The sequence below is a fragment of the Perca fluviatilis genome, chromosome 18, assembly GCF_010015445.1.
Source record: "Perca fluviatilis chromosome 18, GENO_Pfluv_1.0, whole genome shotgun sequence".
NCBI lineage: Eukaryota > Metazoa > Chordata > Actinopteri > Perciformes > Percidae > Perca > Perca fluviatilis.
Window position 1 is genome coordinate 16,280,065 of NC_053129.1, and position 24,691 is coordinate 16,304,755.

The window sequence follows — 24,691 nt, forward strand, 5'->3', positions numbered from 1 at the left end:
GGTGTCAGTTTTGACCAGTATTGCTAAACTTTGTGTCATGCCAAGACTAGTGTAACTCCTTTTTTTCTTAGCAAGACATTTCTGATTGATTTACAAGTTGTCTAAAATGCTGCTGCAGAGCTTTTGACCAGGGCCTCTTAAGAGCTCATGCAACTCAGATTTTGATCACATCACTTTGACTCCCCATCACATTCAGAAGCCAATTTAAGACTATTGTGATCACTTTTAGAGCTCTGCATGGTTAGGCACCTAGCTATATTAGAGATCTATAGTGCAGCCTTATATCACCAGTAGCTTTCTAAAGTCCTCTGATCAGGGTCTCTTAAACTTTGGAACTCTCTTCCTTTGGACATTTTGGGGAATTCGCTTAGGCCTATTCCCTTTCTGGTGGAGAGTTAGATGAGAAGATCAATACCAATCTCCTATCTGTCCTTTTAATAAAAGGCTATAGCCAGCAGCCTGTTAGGTTAGCTTAGCACAAAGACTGGAAACAGGAGGAAACAGCTAGCCTGTCTTTGTCTTAGTCTGCATACTAGCACCTCTAAAGATCACTAAAACATGTCTCAAATGTTTAACAGAGAGATACAAGAGTGGTATCGATCTTGTCGAACTATTCCTTTTAATAGATCTTTAAGTATTGAATTCCTGATTTTAAGGAAATAGTAAAATGTATTCTGACATAAAGTTTAGTTCCAGGTTAGAAACATTGGTACTTCTTTGCCGTATTATTCAAACCCTGGTGTGTTTTCCCACCCTCACTTCAGCATGTAAAGCCATGTGATGAAATTTCTCACACAGACCTAAATATTAATCCGTATGTCCCAAAGTATCTTGATAATCTCCTTCACTGGCCCAGAAAGCCCATGAGATCAGGACATTTGAAAGGTGCACCTTAGGGCTCAGACAGAGCTTAACACAACGCGTTGTTGCTGCTTGTAGAATTCTCCAAAACCAAATTGTACCCCAAAATTACTTACAGAAGGACCTCGAACCACTTCAAATGCAACACCACTGTATAGCCTACTACTAAGCTTTACTTACAGTGTAGGCTACGTCTAGATCAGAGGAAGACTGTACTACTGTAGTTACCTGACACATTTTAGTGTTGTCTTTTTCGTCCAAGATATTGCATGTTGTTATCACCATAGTCAGCGTTTAAAATGACGGCGGTGCTGTCTGGTCTCGTATGATCATTAACGAAGGTAACACCTATAAGTTAGCAGTACACTTAATTAACCGGACCCAGGGAGTCAGATGAAAACTGCTGTATTTGCTCGGTCAGCTCTGAGATCGTTTCGCATTGCACAGCGCGGTGGAGAAATAAGCTCCAAGAATAGGTTTATCTGCCTCTGTTTAGAAGTGGTGAATGTACAGCTCACAGCAACTTAATACTATATAGTGTCCGGCTTTTGTTTAAAGATTACTTTTTTGGGGCTTTTCCCTTTATTAAGTAGTGACAGTGGCTAGACATGAAAGGGGGAGAAAGATGGGGGATGACACGCAGAGAAGGGCAGCAGGTCGGATTTGAACCCGTACCGCTGCAGGACTCATGGGGGCACCAACATGGGGCGAACGCTCTTACTGAGTGAGCTAGAGGCCTTAATTTAAGTGGGACTCTTAGTAGGAGTTGTGTTCAGTCTATCTATAGCTGAGTGAATAAGGACTTTATGGCTATTACAGATATGATTGAGCAGTTGTGATGGCAATGAGTGGCCTGAGTAGGGCAATTGGATCTGTAATGGAAAGGTTTTCACCTATGATCATCATTGTCTTTTTCCATCTCCGGCCTTCTTCTATATCGCTTTCCTTCCCCACCATTTGCTCTTCCCTTGCTTTTTTCTATCCTCTACATCCTTTTATATATTTTCCCTCTCTTTCTTTGCCCGCCCCATCTTCCCTGCCGTCTTTTCTTCTCTCTCCAAGTCCTAAGTAGCCACAAATGGTCCCTAATAGCCTCCAATGGAGATGAATTGATCGTTGTGTGAACCGAATCGATAGGAGATTGCTTTTGCTGTACACAGTGGGATACGGCGCAGGCAAGCGGCCTTAATTAAGTTAACCATAAACCACGATCGCTTCGGAGTTTTATTAGGCGAATAAAGTTTACGCGGAATACAGAGGCAGGACAAAAATCCTGGTTTCAGAATGAATGAGAAGGAAACAGAACAACAACATATATTTTCCTCGTCGTGGTGTTCCTTGTGTGACTCATAGTGTGTTTGTTGGACATTTTCTCCCTCCCTCTACCTGTTTTTTCTCTCCACTCCCTCCCTGCTACTTTCCATACCTCCTCCCGTCTTTCTCCAGGTTCTTCTTCTGGCTATCTATGCCGTCCTACCTCGTCTGACCTCCTCTCCATTCCTCTCCCCCCTCCCCCATCGATGTCGTATATAATGGGAAGAGCAGCATAATTTGATCAGCAGTTTTTTTAAAGGTCACAGAACCAAGCAAAAACTCTCAGCCAAAAGCGCTGAGGGAACAAGTGAGGGAAGGACGAGACTGAGGAAGGGAGGAGGCAAGCGAGAGGGAGAGATAACAGGCCGGCAGAGTGGAGGATGTAGGGAGGGGAAGGAAGGAGAGCTATAGAGAAGGAAATGCTGCATGAGGAGAAGACTGGATAGCTGGATATGGAGACGACGGAGACAGGGAAGAAGGTTAGACGAACAGAGAGACGGGAAGGCAGCGCAGTAATGGAGGAAAGAGATGGAGCAATGGAGGGAAAAGAGGGAGGTGAGGTAATTTGCTGTTTTATGACACAACAGATCTGGTAACAGATGAATGCATATTAAATATGTAGGAAAGCGAGCAGGGGGTGATGATGAGAACAGGAAAAAAGGAGGAAATGAAAAGATTAGCAGAGAGAAGAAAGAGTAGGCGGGAGAGGGATGAAGGTAAGGATGGAGGAATTGAGGGAGGACGAGAAGATGAGACACTCATCTCTCCTTCTATCCTCAGTAACTGTCGGATCTTAATCACCTCTCCATCTCTTGAGGCCCTCTCACCAGATCTCTTGGCCTGTCTCTCTGTCCCTCACCGTCTTACTCTCTCTCTTCTCTTCTGTTTAATATAAAAGACACTTTCATCCCTCTGCTGCAGTCTCATGATGGTCACACAGTGCAGCTGTCTCCCTGTCTGGAGCAGTGATACATTCTTTGAGATCATTCTATCATTCATTATCAAATAGACCAAACTTTTCCCCAAACTCACTGAAGGCTCTTTCTCCCTGTTGCCTCCCCTGCCTCTCTCTGCTGTCCCTTTCATCACCCACGTCTTTCTGCTGCCAGTCTATTCCCTAAGTGTTTAGTGTGAGCGTCTTTCTCGATCACTTCAGCGACATATCCTCCGCCTGTGTGCATTGGGGTTACTTTTTCTTAAATTTCTTTCGGCACCGCTACGGAGTTAAACAAATTCAACCTTATTATATAGGCAGGAGACTGCATACAGTGAGTATGGACAACAGGACGTGATGGATGCACTGTAGCTCTGTAGTCAGGCTCTCCGCTAACTACTGCATTTTGGAAAACTCGTGCTAACATCTTGCTAGAGCACGAGCATCAGTCGGTGCTTACAAAACAGTAGGTGGAATAAACATTCTTGGTCCCTGAGGGATTTTGTGCCGGCATTAAACAGATTGACAGACAGCGGCTACATCAACTTTTTCTTCCCTTTTCCTGTGTTTTGGGAAGCATACACACACACACACACACACACACACACACACACACACACACACACACACACACACACACACACACACAAAGATACTGTTATCTACATGTATTCATAGACACATTAAATATATTGTCAGTGTTTATTTAGCTCTATAGATTATATAAGTTATAAGTTATGAGCGGCCATTGCAGAGCCATATCAGCTTTAAGGGAGGACACAACTCCAGGTAACTGTCTCTGCAAAATCAACCCATATTAAGACTAATGTGCTGTGTCCACAGGTGGATGCAGAGTGTAAATAAACAGTCTGAATGTGAACGTGCCCCTGCCCTCGTGCTTTAAGTAGCACAACTGAAAGGAACATCTCTGTCGGCAGCATCAAAGCCTGTCGCAGCAGATCCCAAAGGACCCGGCTAGTCAGCTCCAAGCTCCACCTGCACAGGCGCCAAAGCTTTCATCAGCTGCACATATCACAAAGCTGACGTATCTGCTAACATAGCTGCTGCTAGCGGCTACGCTCTCTCTCTCTCTCTCTCTCTCTGGAGTCATAGTTGTTGAAAGGCCGGGGCGACTTCACACCTTATCTGAAGCTTCTGTCATTTGACACATGCAATGGATGCTGGGATTACGGCAGCGGGAGGCTGTGTGCATGCATTGTCTTTTGTCTGTCAGGAGAACTCAGTGACTTAATTACAAAAGAGTGATGTACCGAGGCAGCTGAAGTTTGCTGTTTGGCGGCTGAGCCATGTAATGAGAATTTCACATCAAGAGATGAATGTGGTGCAAATAAACAGATGGTCTGGTTTAAATATGGCTCTTTATTACCCAGGTTAGAGCAATAAACACCAGCAAAAAAAGGTTAGTTTTTGCTGACTGTCCATTTAGGATATGTGTAGTAATAACCAGGAGAAATCAATACGGTTGTTGTGTACAAACAAATTATTTATCCCTCCTATGAAACATCCCTCCGCCACTTGTGTTTCTGTGTGATTTATTGGGTGTTTTTTGTGCGAGTGTGCGTCCCAGCTGGAGTGACTGTTTATATCATTGGTGATGAAAGAGGGGCCCCAGGGGCCTCAGTAATGGGCTGGGAGGCCTGTGACTTCTTATAATGGCCTCTGTGTGTGTGTGTGTGTGTGTGTGTGTGTGTTTTTGTGTGTGTGTGTGTGAGAGTGTGTGTGTGTGTGAGAGAGAGAGGGGCACAATTGCAGCACTTTATAATTGTCAATGGGAGGACACACTTTTACATAATAAAATGAAGCCGATACAGAGAGAGAGAGATGGAGCCTGTCCCGCACATAAAGGCAGGGACACAAAGAGACACAATGTCTCTCTCTCTCACTCACACTCACACACTTACACATTGTGGTGCCAGCTGAGCCCAGTGTGTCCAATAACAGCAGGTGCTGTCAAGTGCAAGCACAGCAGACCTGCCCTGACGTGGAACCCACACACACACACACACACACACACACACACATATACACATGGGCAGATGCACATATGTCAGCATACCACACACTCATTCATATGCCTCTTCTTGTAACTTTCACATCCAATACATGTTCTCATAGTTAAAGCTCATGTCTGATACAGTAGGTGTAGTTTACACAATGTCTATGTTATACAGTGTGTGTCTGTGTGTGTGTATACCTGCTATTTGGCTGTGAAAGGCTGTAATGTTGCCATATGGTCTCACATTAGGCTTTCAAAACTCAGCCATCCAGAAGAGTGTGTGTGTGTGTGTGTGTGTGTGTGTGTGTGTGTGTGTGTGTGTGTGTGTGTATGTGTGTGTGTGTTTGTGTGTTTACAGTGTAGTGTCTGTGTATTAGTGTGTGTCTATTTGTGTGTGCCGCTGTGATAATCAATTCATAGATTTCCAAAAATCGATTCATATTTTCTTTTTAAATGTCTACTGCAATCACATGGGAAAAGTAACTACATTTACATACTGTGAATTGTCTTTTTAATCAAGAATCGTTTTTTAATCGAAAATCGATTTTGAATCGAATCTTGACCCTAAAAAGCAATATCGAATCATGACATTTTCTGAATCGTGCACCCCTACTAAATCTCTCTCTTTTTGGGCTAAATGAAGCTAATAATGGTATGTCTTTCTTTCTTTCTTCTTAATGCACCACCTCCTTTGTCTCCTGCTTCCTCTTCCCCCTCATGTCTTTCTCTCTCTCTGTCTCCCTGTGTGTGTGTGTGTGTGTGTGTGTGTGTGTGTGTGTGTGTGTGTGTGTGTGTGTGTGTGTGTGTGTGTGTGTGTGTGTGTGTGTGTGTGTGTGTGTGTGTGTGTGTGTGTGTGTATATTTAGCAGTGCGGTATCATACGCTGTGCTGACTTCATTAACTATCTCAGCATGAGGTTCCATTGACTGAATGATAATACACCTTCAGCACACACACACACACACACACACACACACACACACACACACACACACACACACACACACACACACACACACAGTCTTGGGAGCCTAACAGTAATGCATAGATAACTGATAACCATTTATACTGGATTTCTTGCTGTCACAAGCCACAACTGTTGTTGTTTCTCGCCACTAATCTCCTCCTCCTCCTCCTCCTCTTCTCAGGTCAGTGTGTTGGAGCGTCAGGTGATAGATTTCCTGGGCTACCAGTGGGCTCCCATCCTGACCAACTTCCTCCACATCATCGTCGTCATCCTGGGCCTGTTTGGCACGATCCAGTTCAGGCCGAGATATGTCACCGGGGTGGGTTTTACACACTTACACCCACACATTTGAAACACATTTTCTTTGCCCTAGATTTAGCAACAGCCTCTCGTTAGCTTATACTCAGCTCTCTACATCAGATAACGAGGGCTGAATAATGTTGGAATGGAGTGACAGTTTATAGGTTTTATTTTCTGTCTCACTGGAAATAATTTGTACGTGTCATCTATGAAAATTAAGCCCTATTCACACAGGACTAGTGTTTCCTGGGGACCTCTAGTAATTTGTAATAATTGCAGTGGTCGTCTGGGATCTCAATCCCGTGCGAATCTGCCATGCCTGTAATTTGACAAGTAAAAATTCCACCGCAAATTACCTACCATATTTTGCCACACAGAGGTCATGGGATAATATTAGTCCTGTGTGAATCGCCATCTCTGTTATTTGGGGGTCGTGTTGGCTGCGTTGGCAATTATAAATGAAAGCTTTGACAGTGCCTTGACATCATATTTGGAGGATAATGTCAGGAAATTTGAGTAAAATACAGACTTTGCTTATTCCGTGCGAATGCGCCACCCGAAACATAGCCGTTGGGGGGTAACTAAATCACATGAGGTCCTTTGGTTATACTAGTCTCATACGAATAGGGCTATAGTCATGACTTTAACTGCACTGTGTGAAAAGAACAATGGTAAATATAACATTTAAAAACTGATCCTCTCTCATATGGTCATACCTAGAATGCACTGTAAAATAGCAAAGCTGCATAAATATAACAATAAATATGGCCCAGTCTTGATTAATTATTTAAATGAATTCCTATCGGTGGATCCAAGACTGAAGGAAGACGATGTGGATTTGACAAAATATTATTTATATAGTGCATAAAAGTTTATAACAGTGATGTGGAGTGGGAAATGGAATAACCTGCCAAGTGGAATTATGTTTTTCTCTTTTCTGTCTCTGGCAGCTGTCAATAAAATAATTCATGTGTCAGAAAACGTTCAGAAGTTCTCACAGTGGCTGCAGGATCTCCACACATCACATACACCTCACTGACAACTCTCGAAGACCTTCACGTGCACACACACACACACACACACACACACACACACACACACACACACACACACACACACACACACACACAGACACACACACACAGACAGACAATTAAGTGAGAACATTCAGATAAAGTAAGGGAATGAAAGTTGTATCCAAGCTTGTAATCTCTGCCTTACTTCCATCATTCATTCATTCATTCACTCACTCTTTCAATAAATGAAAAAAACAACAACCAAAAACAATAAATAAAATAATAATTTCCATTTAAAAATTATCAAGCTCATTTTTATTTATCATGCGAGTAATTGATTTATTGCATATTGCGACAGCCCTACTTGTAACTACTTACACACACTTGCAGTCCTGCTATCTATTTTTTTTCTCTCTCTGTCTGGTTTGATTCAGGTGATTTGTTGCACTCTCCGCTGTTGTTTTTGTTTCTCCGCACCTCAACAACATCAAAAGTGAAGCCTCTCTCGTCGTTTTTCTCCATCTCCAGCTTGCTCCAAATGCAAGACATGAACATGCTTTTTTTTTTAATTTTTCAACAAAAGCTTGTCATATCTTGTCAGCCTCTCACTTTCTTATCCCTCTCTATGTTTTCTCTGCAGTACGCAGCCTGGCTGGTCGTCTGGATGACCTGGAATGTTTTCATCATTTGTTTCTACCTGGAGGTTGGAGATCTGTCCAGAGTAAGAAGTCATTTCCTTGGATTTATTTCTGCATCCTTGTGTCAAGTATTCTTCTGTACATGTCCAGACTAACAACAAAGACCGCATTGTTGCATTCGGAAGTTAGCATGGATCTCTCAGGACCTATTTACACTTGCATTTCAATTGTCTCATATCAAAATTGAGATGCAAGAATAAGACTAGTATTAGTAGCAGTATTCAGTGTTTTGTCTGTCTTTAACTTATTCTTTTGGGCCAAATAGCTCTATTTGTGTCCACTTAACCCATACCACCTTTCCACTGGGTGGACATGTTCCTTTATTACAAACAACATGGGTACTGTAGTTGGTTTTGACTCAGTAACACACCATCCTGCGGCCATTAATACTCACTAGCGTGCCCATCCTGTATTGAATCTGCAGCTGAAAATAGTCCCCCAAAAATGATTTTTTTACTTGAGTACAGATTGTTACAAACTACAGTACCAAGATGTTTAGTCGTTTTTTTTAAATATAAAAATATATTTTTGTGACCTGTGTTTTTTAAGACTTACATTTTCAGTAAGAACCAACAACTTTGGGGTGAGAGCCACAAGCAGGGGAGAGAGGTTAAAAAAAGTATTGAGACTTATAACTTCCTGGTGTGGGTCTGTTAATGGGATTTGGTTACAATAAGCTACAATTTGATTTAGATTTAGCCACCATTTCTCTTACTTAGCCAGATCATAAATCGTATTGCATCTGTTTAGGTCCTTCCTTGCCTGATGCAAATCTTGAAGACCAGTCAAGAAGAGGGTGGTAATGCACCCGAGGCTGCTTGGTAACTTAAGCAATGCCACAAAAAGAAAATAACTATGCATAAACTAGCACAAACTCATGCATGAGTCCCCTGACAGAACCATGAGCTGTACAAAAGTTTTGTCTTCACTCACTCACACCGCTCTCTTACCTACACAGATCACTGCTCTCCGAAACTAGACTGCTGTCTTCGTGATATGCTCCCTGCGAGCCAGTGTCTGTACTCGGCAAATGATCATTTGTGAAGTAAAAGAAGTGCCGCTCTGTAGCATCAGTCTCTGCTGTCGCCAGTGGAAGGTGTGTTTGTGTGGAAGGATGTCCCTACTTTAACTGCAAGCGCTGGAATCGCTGAAACGGCTGTCTCTTCTGACAGGAGGGGCCATATCATTTCAGTGTAATTTTTAGTGTAACTTTAGCTGCCATAATCACAGGGGCAAGACCCTGTCAGTGGCCACTTCCACAGACTGCTTACTGACACTGTTACACTTGAGAGTAGTAAAGATCAGATATGCAGCTTGTGGAGATGGATTTATTTACACCTTTGAAACATGTCGCTGGAATGTGAAGTCGCAAGTGGCTTAGTCTGAACGGTATACAGTAGTTCTCACCAACTGATTCGTGACGATGTTTGTATTATGAAAGCTTGTCAGTTTCTTGCATTGCGAGGACACACCGATAGATTCACTATCAAACGTTTACCTTCTGCAGTAAAGTTAGTCGATTTCGAATACAGATTATAAACTTGCACAATTAATTAGAGCCAATCAGCGCTTCCATAAACAGAAGAAATCAGTTGACGCCAGTGCTGATTATGGCTGATTACACTCTGCAGTGTGGTGTGGAAAAAGATTGTAGTTTTTCAGTCATTCATCATTTCCAATTTGCTTTAAGTTACTAATTGCACTTATAGCACAACATATTATCAATCCGAATCCTCATTGTATTGGTATTTCCAGCTTGTCGGTCGTAATTACAGTTAGTGTGGACTAAAGCGCATTTGCTGCATATTGTTCTGCTAGTTTTCCTGTCCCCTTTGGTACTCACTCTGCTCCTCACACACACACACACACACACACACACACACACACACACACACACACACACACACACACACACACACACACACACACACACAAACAAATGGGAGCCTTGTTTATTTTTGTTGCCATCCAAACTAGAGCCAGAAGTGTTTTACAGTTGTATAAACCCCCACCCTCTGTCTAGAAACCTGCAAACCTGCAGCTTCATTGATCTCTGATTTAAATGATATTTTACACCTCTCACAGAGGCCTAGTTGAACAGTTACAACAACCACTACAGCTGTGAGGATAGGGAATTGTGGTTTGCACTGCTGTTTATTTTGTTTTTATCACACTGAAAATACAAGCCTGCCCGCCATGTTGAAAGGCTAGAGAGCCGGTCAGAAACATCTGGAGAAGCTGCACACTAAGGGTTTCAAGATTAATTGAATAGGATAAAATGAACGATGTCACAAAATGTATCATTTATATTCTATCATGAAATTATACGAGTCTAATATTTCTCTTAATTTTATTAGAAAAAAGCCCTTCAGACCAAAATCATCACATCTGGTTTCCAACGAGGGTGAAGCCGCCAGTTAATTAGGGACACCTTTATCAATTACCTGCTGACCAATCAGAGAGAGGCACACTCAAACCAGATGCTGAACAGCTTGTTGTTATGACCAGAACAGTTTGCGTGCGCCTCGCTCAAAGACACATCAACCTTGATCCAGTTGCTGAGGGACGGGAGAGCTTTCCCCCCCACCGCCCCATTCACCAGCTGTTGTATGAGATACGAATCCATCACCTACCGTTCCAGAGCTTGTTTACTGACCTGAGGGCTATTATTACAATGGACCACATGTAAAACAAGTATGGCTAGGTCTGTGATTGTTGCCACTCAGTTCAGAACATAGAATCTGCCCAAAATATGATGAAACCATATCTCTGCTGAGATGAGTGCACGATGTCAAACCAAAAAAATAAGCATCATTTTATTATTGCAGGGTAATTGTGCCAACAAAAACGGAAATAAATGTGATCATTCATGGACGAGAAATACATGAAATTTTAAAAATAATATTAAACAATGTACGTAAAAGGCTTTATATGCAAGTGTCGTATTCAACGATTTGCCTGTAAGTCTCCTTTTTCAATGGTTGATTAGCTGCTTACCTGTCTTGTTAATAAGCAGCTTCTATCAGTAACGTTAGGTCACGTTACCGGTTCCTGAAAGAAAAATTTAACAGGACAGCATGCATTTAGTCAGTCCCTCTGAAAATACGATAAGAAGCGACAACAAACAGGAGGGAGAAAACCTGAAAACAGGCAGGCCAACATGCTAACATTTATTTTAAAGGTCCCAAGGCGAGGTGGAGGGTGGGGGTGTGGCCTTGACCAACTGCCACTTTGCTCATTTGAAAGCCATGATGTCTCTCTCTCATGGGTGGGCCAAATTCTCTGGGCGGGCAAAGCAGAGAAAGGGGAGGTAACCTTGCTCCTTATGACCTCATAAGGAGAAGATTCCAGATCGGCCCATCTGAGCTTTCATTTTCTCAAAGGCAGAGCCGGATACCCAGGGCTCGGTTTACACCTATCACCATTTCTAGCCACTGGGGGACCATAGGCAGGCTGGGGGAACTCATATTAATGTTAAAAAACATTTTTTATGCCATGGGACCTTTAAAAGTAACTAACTATCCAACAGAGCAGTATTTTTGTGAATATTAAACCTAGCGATAGAGAAGAACAACACCTGCAACCTCGGTAACTTCCCACATCTAAGAAGCACCAAGCCTCCCAATTTTTTGCAGAAAGATTTTATTTTTTTAAATACTTGAAAAACAAGCAATATTTAAATGTCTTGTTGATTATTACTTGATGAAAACTAAATGACTAAAACTAATATACATTTTCATCTAAATCAGGTGCCAAAATGAACACTGACTGTACTATTAACAGCAGAGGTGGCCAAATAGTTGAAATCTAACCTTATGACAGCCCACAAAAGATTCCAAAAAATACATATTTAAATAGAAAACAGAGCGCAAGATGAGTATGTACCATAGTTTGAAGTCAGTGAGCGAACTGGATCAGAATCACTCGTTGTTATTTGATAAGGGTAATGATGGGGCACTCTGTGCTCCAAGAATAATGCGATAGATATGAGAATCTCTTAATCTCCCTCTCTGTTACTTTCTCATGCCGCTTCCCTCTTTCCTGGTCTTTTTCTCTCTCCCTCCTGTGCCTCGGTCTCTTCATCTCCATGTAATTCATCCCTCCTCTCCCTCTGCTCAACCTATAATCAATTCTTTTTCATGTTGTTTTGCAAAGTGCCATGTGAATCTGTCCCCGTGCTCCTCTTCCGCCTCGCTCTTCTTCACCTTCGCCTCCTTCTTTATTCACTCTCTTCCTCTTTATTTCCAATGTCATGACTTGAGGAAATGTATCGCCGTCAAGAAGGCACTGCAATTTATGGTCAATAGCGATTCATAGTGCGGGGCTTTATGTATTGGCCAGTACTGAGTGCCAATTTAATACATTACTTTACAGACTCAGGCCATCACTTTGGGGTCGCAGGACAAAAGTGGTTGCGACAGACTCCATTTTTCTTCATTACAGAGATCTGACATCTTTCTGTGTATAAAAGAGGCCGAGAATCAGCCTCTTTGATTTATGCCACGTTGTCAGTGACTCTTGGATTCATACTGTAGTTTGATGTAATTTTTTTGGTGCCAACACTCTGTTTTATCCATTAATAAAATGCTATCCAGATTGTGCATCCCCAGTGCCAGCAGTATATGTTTATTAGAGCACTGATCAGACTGTCAGGGAGGTAAATACTTAAAGGCTGCGATTCCCATTCTAAATGAATGACATCACATTTCCATACATTCGGAGGTTGTATTAAAAAACATTTTGCAGACAAAGACAGCAATTCAAGTCCTTTAATAGTGACAGACATGTTTGTTGTGCAAGGTGTCAGTTGAAGTGTGCAGAACATTCAGACTATTTGATGTTCAGCAGGTGAACTGCAAATATTCCCGGTGTTATAGTGCGGCAAAGTCGGACAGATTAGAGCTGTAAAAGTATGAAATGCGCCGATGACATTTCTTCTTTACAAGGAAAGTAAACTCCAGACAGCGAGTGGAAAGGTGGGAGAGACAGCGAGGAGGGGAAATGTGTCAGAGTTTGTCAGCTCAGTTTGAAGTCCTGAAGTCGGACGGCCAGATGGACGGACGTTGGAGGAACAAACTGATCATCATGGTTGAGATAATGGTGGCTTCGATGAGACATCATGTCATAAGTCACTGACATGGTCCCACGCAGACAGCAGGGCTGAAACTCAAAGTTGGATGTGACACACTTTTTTTTTTTTTATTCATCAATTATTGAGCTTGTTATTGGAAACAGCAGCGGAAAAAAACAATCTCAACTCAATGTCCATTTACTCAATTGGTGCTGCGTTTGCCAATCAAATTGCTCACATAACAACTGCTTGTCTACGCTAGTGCTTGTTGGATGGCCGAACAGCATCTGTAACCCCCCACAGCTTTCTGACCCCTCAGACAGTTTTGGGTATTTTCTGAAACCCACAATACAAAATATCATGCCCACTTCACACGGTGATTGGCCAGGTGTGTGTTTTCATTTTTCACACAACTACGTCCTTCACGTTTCTGGTGTACAAGCCTTCGCAACCCATTGAATGCCTTTCAGAAAAGTGTGTCCCATTATTCCCATTTATATGAGTGTCGCGTCTCGCCCCTCTCTATTTTGGCAGGCTTTCTCCTCTACCTTAGTGTGACCGTTCTGAGCAGCTATAAACACTTTTGCCTGGATGTGTTTGGACTACATGTCACACAAACCAGTTTCCAAACTAGAATTCCTTGGCATTTAGAACCGCATATTTGGTCTGATCAGCAACCAAAAAACAAAAAGTTTGGTATTAGAGTAGCATACGTAAATAGATACTTTAAAAATGGATTTAATAAACAACGGAATGATAAAGTTCTTTATCACCAGCCTTGTTACTACATGTTTGCCTTCTCAACTGTTTGCGTTTGATGGAACTTTCTATCTAATGTGTATCTTTGCCTCCCATAAGGCCCCATAGAGCCCCAGAGGCAAGATAAGGTGTATCCTGTCCTGACAGTAATTTGTGTTTAAGCCTAAGATTCATACCATATATCAGTCTGTCACACTCCCATCCTTCCTGCCTCTCACCACTGCACTATCTCAAATAACAGCAATGGCATAGAAATAATCTTTAAAAAGATTTCTGATGTGGCATCCCTGACAGATTTGGAGAGGAGCCTTTGGAGAGGGAACTGTCACCATGTTGCAAACACACATTCGCATATTCACATCAACTTTCTCACTCTCTCTCTCTCTCACACACACACACACTCTAAGACAGCTAACTGTCAGTAGTCCACTGTGTCATATAAAAGATGCAGCCACCCTCTGGGCGTCAGATGACGCACGGACACAGACAAACAGATGCACACATACACCGATCTTAGCAGTCAATCATTTACTTAAGGGGTGGGGCTGTGTGGGAGGGTTATCCCTGCATGTTTTTTTGCATACTGTATATGCCAAAATGTGTATGTCTGTTTGCTCTGCCAGTAGTTGGAGAACCTGTCATTCGTTTTATCAGTCAGGAGAAAACATGAGGGACCCACACTTGCATATGAGCACAAATCCAAACTCAAAAACATTGCCATTTTGAATCTCATATCTGTCCAGACATCTGATTCCAGTCCACATTCACACAACGGAGACAGAGATAGAGAGAGGAATAACTGCATGGAAAGTGGTAGATTGAGCGATAACAATGAAAGATGGAGGGAAGAGAAAAGAAGAGTGAAAGATTGGGGATAAAGAAGGCAGGCATCACAGGCAGACAGAGAGACGGAGAGGTTTAGACATGCGAAGGTATGATAGAAGCTGTAAAAGATGACGTGTTTTGGGACCACGCCACATGCAACTCAGTGTCCCTTTCAAGAGAGGAAAGACAGACGAGAGGGGACAGGGGAAAAAGAAGAAGTACAAACAGAAAAAGTAGGAGCAACATCAAGGAAAGATAGGAGCACACAGAAAAAAAATCAAATACATCTCTTTCATATCAATGAATGAACATATGAACATCAATAGCTGCTGTTGTCAGTGCGGGGCGAGCTTGTTACAGCAGGATAGATTGTAGAAGAAATATGACAGTAAATCAAATAGTAAACCACCCAATTCATCTTGCATCTTGCGGGGCCAGTTTGAATGCTAATAGTCACTTAATTTCACTCCCCCCAGTATTCATTCTGCACTGTCGATTGAGACAATGAATCAGAGGATCCCACACATTTAATCATAGATGTTGTAGTTAAAACATCCACCCTGATTCACTGAGTAAATGCATCAACCCTGACTGTGTTTGATCAATGGATGCATTTGTTGAGATCATGGCATGAAATTGCCTTTTTTTTAACACGCCTCTAGTGGGACATTGCTACCTAGCCAATCTTATCATTTTGAGCCCTGAGCTATTATTGCTGGTGATTTGATTTGATTATTCATTGTTACTGTATAGTTTCATGTGCAACGGCAAGAGTTGGTTTTTACTTGTTAAAAGAGAGCCAGCTGATTAAGCATAGATTGGCTGTATGCCACAGTAGATAATGGATTTGACTGACTTGCCTGCCACAGTCAAACTTGTTCCAGGGTTTAAGTGTTTGGTGTTGATTGTGAGCCTTCATTGTAATGGATTTAGCCTGGCTATGTAAGCAGTAATACATGCTCGGGTAAACTGCTATACTGCCTATACTTTAAAACCCCTTTACTGTATTGTATATTTCTTGAAGGTTTGGTAAAATGAGCTTCCACAGAACTGAGTATAACCTGAGGAATGTCTTTCGATTGAAACAATAAAGGAAAGTTCCGGTGTATTACAACTTGGGCCATTGTTGGGCCATGGGATGATGGCCAAAACTAAAAAATAAGACCCCAGTTGTAATAAACCAGAATAATCTTGTTGTATCTCGTTAACTTGGTCTTGTGAAACATGTTTCTTTAAAGCTGCTAATCAACGTTTTGGGAAGCTCAGCAATCTGTGCACTACAGTATATTGACGTGTTATCGCCTCATAAAGTTAATGTTGTGAACGAAAGGCACAAAGCAACATTTGGGATTTGGAGCTGTGTTCCTGGTCAGCAAACACATGTATCTACTGTCTTATTAGCTCTGCTTTGGTGTCTACCAACTCCAAAGTGAAATATCTGGCTATTTAGCTGCTAAATGCTCCAATGTGTTCACCAGGTATAGTCGCTAACTGTGTCTGCTTTTTGGTGCTGAGCAGGTAGCGTACAGAGCATTTTGGCTGGAAACAGCTGCCTGGAGAGAACCAAAACAGTGAGGTTGCAGGCCAAAAAACCCAAACAATGTGCTAAATACAAAAAAGATGCTCCATTAAGCTGAGCGGACTGCGTAGTTGGGTGTATAGTAATCATAACATGTCTTTTGATCCATTGTTAATATAACATATTGATTACAGCAGCTGCTGACATTTTTCTTTATTTCATTCCTTTTTCAATGTACATCTGACTTATTGCTTACGGTGTGGCTAGTGGTTTAAAAAAATAAAATAAAAAATAAACCCATTGAAAGCTTGAATTAGCAACCCTCCTTTATGCAATTATGGCTCCCACCTGGTGTACGGGTAGTAGCGCTATAATTGGCCCCACAAATCTGAGAGATCGAAGGGGTTAAAATGGTTATGTTGAGGCATTTGCTTAGAGATTGTAATGAGTTTGGAGTGGTTAAGGTCAGGGTAAGTATCTGGAAGAGACTTCATCTCTACCCACCACCCCCCAGCCCATAAACACACACACACACACACACACACACACACACACACACACACACACACACACACACACACACACACACACACACACAATTCCCTAACACCCCCAACCAATCTGATAGGAGAGAAGTGCTTTAGGCATTACGGGTTAAGCCCTCATCTAACACCCATGGGAAATCACAGCAAAACAACGTAGGGAAATGCACCGTGACTGATGATATTGGTTTGAAATAACATAGACAGAGAGAGAGAGAGAGAGAGAGAGAGAGAGAGAGAGAGAGAAAATGATAGAAAAGGGGATAGAGCCACAGAAAGAGATAAAGGTTCAGTTAAATAGAGTGAAAAATTGACTTGAGAGAGAATAAAGCTAATATCGCCCACTCACCGATTTTCTGCACTTTAGCTTGATGATCTGCTGATCTTTCTTGCTGCCTGCTGGACTGACTAAACGTCTGACTGACTGTTGTCTGTCTGAACTGACTTTTTTATTTACTGTCTGTCTGTCTGTCTGTCTGTCTGTCTGTCTGCCTACTTCACTATATGACTGCTGGAGCTGGTGTTGTATGTTTGGAGCATGTGAAAAGGTGATAGATCATGTGCGAGTGGATTTGTGTTAAAAGGTGCGTGTTTGTGTCCAGGGAGCAGATGCTGAAGCACTCGCAGGGGGGGAATCTGGCACTCACTCCCTTATGCCCTCTGTCCATCCATCAAGAATATATATGTGGGTCTGGAGTGTAAAACATATGATTATCTCAGTCCTTTAAAATTGCCTTCAACGTTTACTTGAGGTCTGTGTTTGTTTTATTAGAAGCACTGAATTGAGACATTTGGTAAAATCCAGAGTGAACTGTGAACTGAACATTTGCATATCCTGAAAAACAGCATTACGTAATAGATTATTAAAAAAAAAAAATTGTTTATGTGACATCTGCTTTGATCTAAATTGGACACAACCTTGCTAAATTATTCATTTCCAAGTGCCCCTTTTTCTTATGCTGCCAAGGTTTAGGGCTTCATTTATTTTTTTGCCAGATTTTCTCTTTTTATTTTAAGTGTTAAACTGCTCTCAAATGTAGCTTCAGGTAGCAATAACATGGCATCAGGGGAAATACCATTTTCACCGGCCTTTCCCCCCTCCATCCCTCCATCTCTTGGGAGAGGAAGACAAAGGAAAACAGAGAAGTGGGAAATTGAGGGGAAATTGAGAGAGCGTGAGAGAGAGAGACAGAGAGAGAGAGAGAGAGAGAGAGAGAGAGAGAGAGAGAAGTAGGGCGAAGAGAGAAAGAGGTGGCAGAGGGAGGCAGAGGAAAAACAGATGTGGTTCATTGAAGCGGCACTAGCCCACAGTCAGAGACAAAGACCTGAGGGCATGAGTGCATGATCCTCAACTAGCACACTGGAAATTATAGACTGTGTGTGTGTGTGTGTGTGTGTGTGTGTGTGTGTGTGTGTGTGTGTGTGTGTGTGTGCTGTGCGTGTGTGCGTTGTGTGTGCGTGTGTGTGTGTGCGTGCGTGGGAGAGAGAGAGAGAGAGAGAGAGAAGAGAAGTGGGACACCAAGAAAGTGTGGAGGAAATATTATGAGAGACAAACAGTCAGAAATTACTCTTAGTAAGGAGCTAAGGAACTCTCACACACACACACACAGATATACAAGTCTAGTCAATATGTTTTGTTTGAGGTTGCATGCCAAACAAGCCCATTCATCACCAGACAGATTAATATTTTGGAGCTATGGTTTCATCATTACGGTGGGTTAAATTCTGCGATGCTAAATCAATTCCACCATATAAAATCGATACATCTATGCCAGCACACAGCTGCAATTGAATTGTTTTGTATTCCACTGGAGAGTTTGGGATAATTTCAGTTTAGCCTCCAAATCCTTTGTGCAGGTTATGAACACCAAGTCTGTTAATATTTGAAAAACTTGTTATTAAAAAAAAAGCACTATCTTCAAACACTGGTACTATTTACTCTGGGAAAATGGGCTTCATTTTGAATGTGTTTTTTTATATTACGTTTTTTTTTTCTTCATCTGTGGTGGTAGAGGTTTGTTGTCGCGGCTCACTGGATGAATAGAAAGGAGATAACGCACTTTTTTTATTCTTAGTACCAGTCTGGTTCCAAGCTTTATTAAATACCCTGTAACCTCTATGAATTCATGATCCTCCGACACAGCTAAATGGAAAAGGAAAGCCAGTGTACCTCGCCTTTCTAGGTGTCTTTAGTTGTTAGATGTGGTTTGTTTCATATTGATAAATGAAACCATATAGACAACATGACATCACATTGACATAGCTTCAGTACAGGTACAATGGAATTTAAAGCAGTAGACATTTTGGGAAATAAGCTTATTTGCCTTCTCGCCGAGAGTTATTAGATGAGTAGACTGATACCACTCTCGTGTTTGTATAGTAAATATGAAGCTATATCCAGGAAAATCGTTTGGTTTATGTACAGATTAAACAAACAAGATGTAAAGTGGTGTGCTTTTGAGGTGCTGTAGGCAGATTTTGTTACATTTGGAGAAAGCCAGGGTAGCTGATTCCCCCTGCTTACAGTCTTTATGCTAAGCTAAACTGAGTGTTTCCTGGCTACAGCGTCATATTTAACAGATAAACATTAGAGTGGTGTCAATCTTCTCTCACTGTCGGAAAGATAGCACATTTTGTAAAATGCCAAATTACTTCTTTAAAGTAGGCATATTGAATCTAAATAGTGGGATTTGAAGTAGATTAACAATTTCTACACAATCTTACCTTTTGTTGTTACTTTGGCTCTCTCCACCTAAACGTTTTTTTTGTGAGATTTTTTTGTGCACATATTTATTATTTATATAAGCTCTTTTAAAACTGCAATCTTCATAAGCTAAACTTATGAATTCATTAATGCTGCTTTGAATTTTCTTGAATGAAAAAGAAAAGTTGAATGAAGTAATTGGCTAGCGCAACTAACCTAACTACAACTAAATAACGGCCGCGTCCTTCGCGTTATGCCCCTTTTCATTGACTTCACAACATGAGAGAATTCCGCAGAATAAGTAGCAATGCATCCGGCTTGGCCTTGATGACATTTTGCCAAATTTGGCTTTTCACTGATAATTACTTTTTTGTTTGTGTTTGTTTGTTCGAGAGGCTCATTAGAAAAGCACTGATAGAGACTGTACCGAAATAATTGTTGCTCCCCTCCAAACCCCATTTGAGAGAGAGAGAGAGAGAGAGAGAGAGAGAGAGAGAGAGAGAGAGAGAAGCAACAAAGAAAAGAGGTGAAGAAATATAAGATTTGGAGAAAGGCAGTGACAGTATGGGACAGGAGGAGGGAGAGTGATGGCAGAGAGGGAGCAAGAGAGAGATTTTACTCATTAAAAAGAGGAGCACAACAAGGGGAGGTGGCATTAATCAGAGCTCTGCGCTAATGAGGCATTTTACTCATTACGCTGAAATAGAGAGGGGCCAAGGAAGAAAAAGCGGGAGGGGGGAGAGAGAGGAAAGAGAGACCACGGTATGACTTACTGTACTGTAATAGAGAGAACGGGAACAAATTAGGTAAGAAAAAGAACAATATGGAGGGAGGTGACAGAGTTAAGTATAGATGTGGTGGGGGGATAAGTGGAGGTTAAGATAAAGACAAAGTGGAGTCTACAGTGTAGAAACAGATAATAGTGATGTAAAAAGTGAATCCATTTGGCTCACTTTAAAGATTTGCCATTTGTGGTCTTTACTAGAATAAGTCACATGTAATCCTACTAGTGAAAAAGTGTGAGCTTTCCTTTATGGTCCTTCCATTCTTTCCTACCTTTATGGGACTGATCACCCCTTCACTCCACTATATTGCAGTTGTTAAACATTATAGTCCCCAGTGACAATGTACTTTGAGTTGGTTTTTGGCTCATCGGGGAGATTATTCAATATTCTGTAATGCCTTAGTAGTGAGTAACTGGATATTGATAGACGACTACAGGAAAATCAATGTTGTATAAATTTTCATATCTTGGTAAAAAGATCACCATAGAGAAAATTAGCAAATTAAATGAAAGTCATTTTCGCTTTCAGCGTGCTTTTAAAGAGCATTAAAGCTTTTCATTGGACTAATGGCTAAGTAGTGCAAGAGAAAAAAACGTGTGTTTGTGTGTGTAATGCATTTGTTAGTGTGTGTATTACAGTAAGTAGTTTGTGTGTGTCAGTGCAGTTTGCATGGCCATCTGTGGAATGATCTATGTCTCTCCTTGCAAAGTGGAGTCGTTAATATTTGCATTATTTAAACCAAGACGACTATCATTACTGATTTATTGTGCGTCTTTCAGGCTTTTAGAATTAAAAGGATTTGTAGAGGAGCCAAAGCAGATAACATTACCCTACTTTGCACACTGCAACTGCAGGGGCCACTGCTATGTGGTCTTTCTCTGCTGCTGTGAAGAAGAACCGAAACAACCAGGGACCGAAAATGCTTGTTTATTTACTCGTTGTCAGTTGTGCTGTTCTTTGCAGCTTCTGGCTATTGTTTTAAGTTATCTCTGCCAGTGATGGGACTGCTCACGCTGTGGTGGACAAGCTAAACAAACAAAGAGAAGACAATCTTTTAGAGTATACAGCTACGCTAGCTGTGTGCTAAGCTCTGTGAGGCTTTAATCAGAAACAACAGGGCATGAGCTAAATACTAATGGAAGCATGCTAACAGGCTTATAATGAAATTGTTAAAGGTCCCACGGCATGAAAATGTCTCTTTATGAGGTTTTTTAACATTAATATGAGGTCCCCCAGTGGCTAGAAATGGTGATAGGTGTAAACCGAGCCCTGAGTATCCTGCTCTGCCTTTGAGAAAATGAAAGCTCAGATGGGCCGATCTGGAAAGGTTACCTCCCCTTTCTCTGCTTTGCCCGCCCAGAGAATTTGGCCCGCCCATGAGAGAGAGAGACATCATGGCTTTCAAACGAGCAAAGTGGCAGTTGGTCAATGCCACACCCCCACCCTCCACCTTGCCCCCCCCCTCTCCTCCTCAATAGCTACAGACACAGAAATGGCACATACTAAGGAAAGCTCATTGTGGGACTGGCTCTAGGGGCTATAATTCTGCACCAAGGCTGAATTTCGGGAAAAGAGACTTCAGATACAGTATTAGGGGACCACTAAGGTCTATATAAAAGCATCCAAAGAGCACCATGTCATGGGACCTTTAACATGCTTTTATTTAACTGCTTATGCTTACCATGTCTCAATCTTAGTTTGGCCAGTTAGCATGCTAACCCAAATTACGGTGAGTATTATGGTATTATCATTCGTTTGGGATGTCTTTGGTCATAAATTAAATCAATCATGGCGGTACTAGATGAAAAATCAGAAGAGTACATTAATTGAAAATCATTTTCTGTGGACCATAATAGTGTGTAACATTTTATTTTGTGCCAGTCCATCTTTTAGATGTTGACATATTTCACAGGATAGTTGAAACCTTTGACCTGCTGCTGGCGCTACATGAGAAGTTGGGCGATCACCAAAGTTGTTAGAATTTATCCTGCTAGGCACCATAAATATCTGTACCAATTTCATGGCAATCCACCACGGTTTTACACAAAAATGAAAAATGTCAGCCTCATGGTGGCGATAGAGCAAAAGTCAGCAATCACCAAAGTCAGTAGGATTTATTCTCTGGGGACCTTGAATGTATAAGTTTCATGGCAATCCATTCAGTATTTCTTGCGATATTTCCGTTGGACCAAAGACATTGCTATTTGTGGAGCCATGTTGCCATTGTGGCTATGAACCCCCTCAGTAATGTTTGCCACATTCACATTAATATGCCTCTCATTTTTTAATAGTGTCCATAGTTTATGGATTGTCCTGCTTAAGAAGAAATAAACCAAGAGAAAAAAAAAACATAACTCTGTTGCCTAAAACCGAAACAGTAACAGTTGTAGTTCCTGACCCTCCCATGACACCACAACACAAAGCATCTCCTCTGTCTCTCTCCTCCTCATCATCAAATCATCATACGAGAGCTTTTGGTGCATGAAGAAACGCCAAAACAAAACCAAGCTTCTGTTAACTTCTCCCATTTTCCTCTCTCTTCCTTTCTCTCTCTGGCCTCCTCCCATCATTCTTCTCTCTCCTTCTCTTATTGTCTCTTATAACCCTTGCCTGTGCATGATTCAGATCTAATCTGAATGATCCCAAACCATTGGAATTATAAATCTGAGATCTATTTTTAGCTGGCGCCAAACTCTCTCTCTCTCTCTCTCTCTCTCTCTCTCTCTCTCTCTCTCTGATCTCGATTTGACAAACTGTTTGGTTTTAATTAAAACTGGGTTATAACCTGGCCTGACATTCAGCCTGCTGCTGTCTTGTTCCAGGTCTACCTCGTGTCTGAGGATGTAATTCAACTCTTTGTGTCTGTGTCTTTCTGACTCTTTCTTGCCAGGACTCTGACCTTGTCCTGACGTTCAACCTGTCCATGCATCGCTCCTGGTGGATGGAGAACGGCCCGGGGTGCAGGGTGACACCCATCACCCCTCCTCCCTCCTGGGCACCCGAGGACCACCGATATATATCTATATCCGGCTGTCTGATGGATTTCCAGTTCATAGAGGTGGCTCACTCCTCGCTGCAGATACTCCTGGCTGTAAGTACTTGAGCTAAACAAGTACTTTCTAGTATGCACCTGCACTTTCCCTGCATGAAGAATACACGCTGTTACATACTCTTTGTTTGCTTACTTTCTGACATGAGACAGTAACCTCATGGCAACCTCATGTCTGTGCCTTAAGTTGAGTGTCAACTAGCCCCTGGCTTGGCTAGCCCCTATTGGAGGACAGGGTGTCCGCGGGGATTTTAAAAAAGTATTAAAAGGTAGTAAATCAAATTAGTAAAAATTAAGGGCATTAAAAGGTATTAATTGCCATTTTACGAGGTATTAATTTTTTAATTTTTTTTTGCAAACTATGAGTTTTCCATTTGTTTTATTATGTCTATTTAAGTTGATCTTGTAAAGTTTGTGTGATTATCCCGCATCGGGTGATACCCTTTCCCCCACATCAAGATGTTGGGTCTGGGAACACACCATTGGCAGGGCTCAATCCGAGGGGCGGGATAAACGGTTGTCTTTCAAATTCCCTCTGCACGCTACAACCAAGCAGAGCAACGAAGAAGATAGCGGAGCTAGTTGATAGAATAAACTTTAGCCGTATCCGGTCAGCAAAACTCCGAACACATCTTCCTTTTTTAAGAATGACTTCAGTGCCATTCTTTGTTCTTTTCTCAAAGAAAAGCTTAACTCCAAGTCTTCCAGAGTAGCGGCCAAAGCCAATTCCAAAGGCCGCTGTTAGCCAGAAGCAGCTCTTCTTTGTTTAAAAGTTGTTTGTATCCCACAAAGATGAACAGAGATCATGAGTGGTGCATCACACAGATGAAGAGTGTAGTGCAAACATTCTTCCAGGGCAATTAGTTGTCAGGTAGCATCTCAGCTGGTAAGAAAATATTGTATAGGGACAATAGAAGTGGATAGGTTATTCAGGTTGATTAAGGATGTGTTAGCGTTCTCAGTGTGCAAGGTGGTTTTGTGCATTCTCTTAACAGTGTGGAAGTGTCATTGCTTTTACCTAAATAATTTATTTGAACAAGTTCTGAAAAAATATACTATGTACTCCTAGCTCTCGATGTAGATGTTGGGATGGTTGACAGTGTTTCCTCTAGAATTGTTTTCAGCAGCAGGGGTGGGGGTGTTGAACGTCAAAAAGTTACCTGAAAACAGCGTGTCGATTCTTTTTAGCATATCACATCACACTTTCAGTCATGACCACTACTACTACAGTCAGAAACATTGATTGTGCCAAAATATGAACAATAACGTCGCTGTCAATGGGCTTATCTGCTAATGTTAGCTACCGATCGTTACCTTAAAACCATCCAGCA

The 24,691-nt window shown here is 41.7% G+C and overlaps 1 protein-coding gene across 1 annotated transcript in view; it reads left to right on the forward strand.

Annotated features, from left to right (window-relative positions):
• Positions 1–24,691, forward strand: part of nkain2 (sodium/potassium transporting ATPase interacting 2) — an 87,322-nt gene that overhangs the window by 31,971 nt on the left and 30,660 nt on the right. Inside the window, exons 2-4 of the mRNA XM_039782626.1 lie at positions 6,274–6,411; positions 8,049–8,129; positions 23,202–23,402. Coding sequence (XP_039638560.1) covers positions 6,274–6,411; positions 8,049–8,129; positions 23,202–23,402 — 420 coding nt within the window. The remainder of the gene's footprint in view (positions 1–6,273; positions 6,412–8,048; positions 8,130–23,201; positions 23,403–24,691) is intronic.